Source organism: Rhinopithecus bieti, unplaced genomic scaffold (assembly GCF_001698545.2).
Source record: "Rhinopithecus bieti isolate Rb0 unplaced genomic scaffold, ASM169854v2 scaffold_19037, whole genome shotgun sequence".
NCBI lineage: Eukaryota > Metazoa > Chordata > Mammalia > Primates > Cercopithecidae > Rhinopithecus > Rhinopithecus bieti.
In genome coordinates, this window is record NW_016809436.1 from 592,164 (window position 1) to 598,955 (window position 6,792).

Below are 6,792 nucleotides of genomic sequence, written 5' to 3' on the forward strand. Positions count from 1 at the left end.
TGTGTGTGTGTGTGTGTGTGTGTGTGTGTGTGTGTGTGTGTGTTTTAATGGTGGGTGGTTAGGAGTGGATCCATAGTATTGGTTTATGGTGTATAATTATCTCTGGAAATATAGACATATGTTTCAGGTGAAGATATGGTGAAAGAATTATCAGGTGTGAAACTACTTCTGTGCTGCTGATAGTTTGGATGATTATAATTTTTTGCTGAAGTTTATGCCTATAATGATAAAGGATTGGGGCTCAATGACAAGGTCAGGGAACACTTCTGTTGCTTTCTTTTTTGGCTATATGGGAGCTTTTGCTTCTTGTTGAGACTCAACATGATAGATTCTGTGGCTTGTAACACTGCCTGTTTTTGCAAAAAGTTTTGTTGAAATGCAGCTGTGCTCATTTGTTTACATATTGTCTGTGGTGGCTTTTGCAACACAGCGACAGAGTTGTCACTGTGACAGACAATATGGTCATCAAGACCTAAACTATTTTCTGTAAAAGGCCAGAGAATAAATATTTACTGATTCCCGCTTTAGGCCATAGTTGAGAACCATTGATATGGTCTGGGAACTGGCACAGAATCATTTTTAAAAGAGTTTGTCAGACAGTCTTAATTATGAGTGGGGAAGAGATGGGTAATGTGGAGGTCTCTAGGGTTTTAAAATTAATCTAGCCTTGTGCCTTCTAGTGGGAGTGGAGAGGATTTGAATGCAAAATAAATTAAGTAGATGGAATCAATAGGATTAGGGAAAAGATTCCATGAGATAGGCCATGGAAGGAGAGGAGTGAAGGCTGAATGAAAGATTTTCAACCTAGTTAACTATGTGGTTGATGGTGTCACAGAAGTAGGGAACACAGAAGGACAAAACGGAAAAACACTTAGGAAAATCTCAATCATCTATTGAGATAGAGCACTGACATGTCTGGCAGGGGACTCAGTATGACCACATCACGTAGAGTCTTATGGTTTTTGCAGGACCCAGGCATACTTACCACAGTTTTATGTGGCAAGTTTTATTTCCTTCATATGTAAATGGACTCAGTTTCTGTGAGAATATTTTTATGACCTGTGTGCATATTTAAAAATTTGACAATTTGACTTTTTGTAGCCAAAATAAATTTAAGTATGAAACCTTTCTTGCCTTTTGAGAAGTTTTAAATAAGTTCAAATAACTTTTCTAAAGTATTTAAACACAGAAATAGCAGTGCTACTAGAATGAGATAGGAAAAGTTTCAGCAATGTGAAATTTTTCTTCAAAGGCTAATTAATTGAATTATGTGATAACTTTTGTCTTGACTTTTTGCCTTAAAATAATTGTGTTTTGTTATAAAGATAATGCAGGCTTATAAAACGCTGAATTATAAAAGTTGCCATAACTCCTTTTCAAACAACTGACATTTATTAATAGTTTGAGCTGTACTATTTATATAATCTGTATCCATCATTAGGGTTTCAAAGACAAAAAATATTCACTCACATGCCAAAGTGCATTTATAACTTTTTTTAATTTTTAAATTTTATTTTTATTTTACTTTAAGTTCTGGGATATATGTGCAGAACGTGCAAGTTTGTTACATAGGTACACATGTGCCATCATGGTTTGCCGCACCTATTACCCTATCATCTAGGGTTTTTTTTTTTGAGACCAAGTTTTGCTCTGTCGCCAGGCTGGAGTGCAGTGGCACGATCTCAGCTCACTGCAACCTCCACCTCCTGGGATCAAGCAATTCTCCTGCCTCAGCCTCCCAAGTAGCTGGGATTACAGGTGCTCACCACCACGCCCAGCTAAGTTTTGTGTTTTTAGTAGAGATGGGTTTTCACCATGTTGGCCAGGATGGTCTTGATCTCTTGACCTCGTGATCCACCCGCCTTGACCTCCCAAAGTGCTGGGATTACAGGCGTGATCCATTGTGCCTGGCCTCATCTAGGTTTTAAGCCCTGCATGAATTAGGTATTTGTCCTAATGCTCTCCCTCTCCTTTCCCCCCCGCCTGCCACCCACCGACAACACCACACGAACATGTGTGATGTTCCCCTGTCTGTGTCATGTATTCTCATTGTTCAACTTCCACTTATGAGTGAGAACACGCGGTGTTTGTTTTCTGTTCCTGTGTTAGTTTGCTGAGAATTATGGGTTTCCACCTTCATCCAGGTCCCTGCAAAGGACATGAACTCATTCTTTTCATGGCTGAATAGTATTCCATGTAGTGTATGTGCCACGTTTTCTTTTTCCAGTTTATCATTGATGGGCGTTTGGGTTGGTTCTAAGTCTTTGCTATTGTAAATAAGGTTGCAATAAACATATGTGTGCATTTATCTTTATAGAAGAATGATTTGTAATTGTTTGGGTGTGTACGCAGCAATGGGATTGCTCTGTCAAATGGCATTTCTAATTCTAGATCCTTAAGGAATTGCCACACTGTATGCATGCTGCTACCTGCAAAATTTCACATTCAGTTTGGTCAGAGTCTCCAATCATAAGATGCTCTGACATCACAAGCTATTTTTCCCCATCTCCAGGCAATGCACAAAGGTTCTGTTTATCACTCGCATGGTAGTCTCTGTTTCAGAGACTGGTTTATTTGCCTCACTTCTCATGGCCCAATTACCCATAAAACTGGTCTTATTTCCCAGTCTTTGTTATTAAAAAAAAAAACAATTATCAGCAACTTACAGTCTTGAGGAAAATACTACCATTAAATCGGGTTGAGGAAATCAGTTGTACTTAGCAGAAAAAGTACAGTGTTATGTTTTGTAATGTCAGATTAATCAGTTTTTTTAAAATACACGGCAAAGTTTGAGGTTTCAGTCAGAAAAATTTTATTGTAACTTCAAGTTCAGTTTCAAAAGTACAAGTATTTGGTTAAAAATAAAATTATTTTAACCTACAGATTTGTAAAAGCTTTGAAGTGAGTTTTCCTCTGTCTCTCCCTCCACTCTAGTCCCTTTCATGTTAATTTTTAACTTTGTTCAGTGTTTACAGTGTGCCAGGAGTTATTTTTAATTTCTTAAAATTATAACTTGAGGATATAGATACTACTTTTCCCTCCATTTTATACTTTACACTTAAGTGTAAAGAGGTTAAGTGACTTGTCCTAAGGTTATTTGCATATCAAGTGGCAGAGCTGGGATTAGAAACCCACCTGGCAGACTTCAAATTGTGTGATGTGAGTGGCTTTATAATTATGCTATTAGCTACCTGGGATGGGAAGTCGTTAATTTATCATCACTGGAAACCTTTGGTCTTAAGGTTCACTGAGGTAAAAAAATGTAAAATAATTTGTGATCGTAATGAATAAAGAACTTACTGCAAAGCAGAACAATTTTAGATAGTGGCTTTTATGTTTCACATTTTGTTAAGTCATTGTGATTCTGTGAATGGACTATGAGGAAGAAAGTCATCAGAAAAATCAATGAAATTATAGATATTAAATGGTAGTGTCAGTTTTTACAAAATTTCCCCTGAGTATATTGAGCTTTAAAAACCTGCAGTTTTCTGAACACACTTATTTTAAGATTCCGTGCTAAACAGTCATTCAGATATTCAGCATATATTGATGACATTTAGCAGTTAAACACATTTTGTCAAAGATAATTCTTCAGAAAGTGTAATGGACTGGTACAAATTCACTTGAAATATTAGGCAGTTATGGCAACTTCTGTAAATGACTGTATCTGTATTATTAAGTTATACAACAAGTAATTGCATTTCTACCATTTCAATCCTGTTTTAGAATTTCAATTTGGGAATAAGTGATTATTGAAAAAAAAAATTAAGGCTACACTAAAAAAGCTATCTTTCATTTGGACTTCATTTGCTAATGTAATGTAAACACTAATAATTCAATACAATTCATATAATTTGAGAGAAATTTTGTTTGGTGTTCTGTGTAAATAGTTGGCACAAGTATTAATCTTGCATTGTATCCTAGATTCTGACTTTTGCTAGGGAACTTTTCATGGTTTATGTGCCTAGATTCTGACAATTATATTTTAAAACACCTTTTTTCCTTATTGAACAGCTTTGATGTCATATTTGCTGGTGGTCCCGAAGAAGTTCTAAAAAAATTCCAAAAGGCAAACCACAAAGTGGTCTTTGCAGCAGATGGAATTCTGTGGCCAGATAAAAGACTAGCAGACAGATATCCTGTTGTGCACATTGGGAAACGCTATCTGAATTCAGGAGGTGAGTTAGATACTGGAAGAAAAGTTTAATGCAAGTTATAAAGACTAATGAAACAACCATTTTTGTAGATGTAGTAACTTTAGATATGAAGTTTTAAATAATCCTTATCTTACTATTACTATTATTGACAAAGCATTTTCCCTTTTATTATGTGAGTTGGTGTTCCTAAAAACACTAGGTAGTATAAATGTTATAATTTCCACATTATAAGTAAGGAAACTCATGTTTTCAAATTTAAGTGACTTCTAGAGATATTCTGTTGTTAAAAAAAGAAAATACAGATCCAGTTCCTTTAATTATGACACATTGAGAATTTTTTTTCTATAGGATAAGATTAGTAAGCTCCTTACTTGAAAAAAAATTATTATCAGTCTTCAATCAAGTAGCTTTTAAGAATAGGTATTACTTAATATTATCTGATTTTAAACATTTTGGGAGTAAATAAATGATTTGTCTTGAACTCAGTAGTGAAAAATATCTAACATTGGGTTTCCGGGTATACTTAATATTGCATTAGCTGTGCTACTATGGATTAAAGGAACGAACTACCACATTCCTTAGTCCAGCCTTTTGGAAATTAAACAAAATTTGACTTTGGGCATTGTGATGGCTACAAATTTATTTTTACTAGTTTGAGATTAATGTAAACATAGGGACAAAAGACATAACCAAATAGGATGAAGGACATGTTAGAGAAACAAATTGGGTACAAATTGCAAACCACATTGGAAAATGGATTTTGGGGTGGTCTATGTATATATAACCAATACTATCCAGGCTAATTAAAATAAGTGCTGCTCCAGGCTCTAGGCTTTGCTTAGCCACTAGTAAGTGATTTAGTTTCTTGGTAATGCCTCAATTTCAGCTCGTTGCACCTGCACTTTATTTTATCAACCTATTCCCACAGTTGTATCTTGGAACTGTGATAGCTCATGTAGATTTTGTACTTTTTGAAACTTTAAATTCCAATTTGTACTGCCTGGCTTCAAATCTCTTTTCCTCTTCATCTCAATATTTCTACAGGTAATGCTTTCTGGGATCTCTTGACCATTTTCTTTTCTCCAAATCTATCTACCACCTTGGATTTAACTTCCATATTCAAGTGAGCACCTACGGTTTATCATATTGGTTACTCTGTGCTTCTTGCCTTAGCAGTCTTTCTCTGTTGGACTTCCAGTTCGTGAACCGTCAAAGCCTCTCCCTAATACGGGTACCCACCCTCACTTCTCTGCTTGAGCATTCGGCTCATGGATGAGTGCTGCTTCCACATCATGGCCTCCATACCGTCAAGACTTCAGTAACATATGGCTAATCTTGCAACTTATTCTAAGTCCTCCATTGTTTAAAATCAATTTTTTTAAAGGAAATACGTAGCTATGGGATTCTGAGACATGTTTTATTTTATACTTGTTGAACATTTTCTGAAGATGACTTGCAAGTGAAATCTCATGTAAATGTATCTCAAATAGTGATGTATGTACTCAGGTGATTAGGTTTCAGACAGACTCACAGTGCTTTGGAAACAGCAAGAAATTAGCAAGCAAGTACAGTTGTAAGCCAGTTTAATTAAGGAAAAGGTGTTTACAAGTGGGAAGGTAATCATAAAAGGATATCAAAGCATCATCCTTATGCTTTCTGTAGTCAAAATAATTAGAGAACGGCAGAAAATATAACTTTAATAAAAATTTCAATAATTTCACAGATCACATATTTACAGTTATTTAAGGAACATGAGTTGTTTGTGGGCATACTATTTAGTTTTTAAAAATAGTTTTAGGCCAGGCACCATGTCTCAAACCTGTAATCCCAGCACTTTGGGAGGCCTAGACAGGAAGGTGACTTGAGCCCAGGAGTTCAGGCCAGCCTATGCAACATAAGGAAATCCTATCCCTACTAAAAAAATTGTTTTTAAATTATCTGGGCACGGTGGCACATGCCTGTGTTCCTATCTCCTTTGGAGACTGAAGTGAGGAGATTGTTTGAGCCCAGGAGTTCGAGGCTGCAGTGAGCCATGAGCGCCCCATTGCCCTCTAGCCTAGGTGGCAGAGTGAGAGCCCCATCTCCAAAAATAACAACAAAAAAAGTTTTAATAGAAAATATAAGTCACATAAAATAATGTAATGTGAAAATAGATGTATTTTTTTCATTTATTGAGGACATTTAGGATCTGTCAAATAAGGAAACAATTTTTGAAGAGCAGTAATATAAACCATTGGAAAATGTTGCATGTCTCTGTGTGGTACATTTTTCATCACAGAAGTTTGGCCATGGGATTTAAAAAATCTATGATCTTCTAGTGTTACAGAATTTTTTTATTTGATGCCGGGCCTGGTGGCTCACGCCTGTAATCCCAGTGCTTTGGGAGGCCGAGGCGGGCAGATCACCTGAGGTCAGGAGTTCGAGCCCAGCCTGACCAACATGGTGAAACCCCATGTCTACTAAAAATACAAAAATTAGCCAGGCATGGTGGTGGACACCTGTAATCCCAGCTACTCGAGAGGCTGAGGCAGGAGGTGGAAAATGGAGGGGAACTCGGGAGGCAGAGGTTGCAGTGAGCCAAGATTGTGCCTTTGCACTCCAGCCTGGGCGACAGAGGGAGACTCTGTCTCCAAAA

The 6,792-nt window shown here is 36.6% G+C and overlaps 1 protein-coding gene across 3 annotated transcripts in view; it reads left to right on the top strand.

Annotated features, from left to right (window-relative positions):
• Positions 1–6,792, top strand: part of PLOD2 (procollagen-lysine,2-oxoglutarate 5-dioxygenase 2) — a 96,164-nt gene that overhangs the window by 53,794 nt on the left and 35,578 nt on the right. For all 3 annotated transcript variants that reach the window (XM_017889317.1, XM_017889319.1, XM_017889320.1), the window contains one exon: positions 4,015–4,178. In XM_017889317.1, coding sequence (XP_017744806.1) covers positions 4,015–4,178 — 164 coding nt within the window. The remainder of the gene's footprint in view (positions 1–4,014; positions 4,179–6,792) is intronic.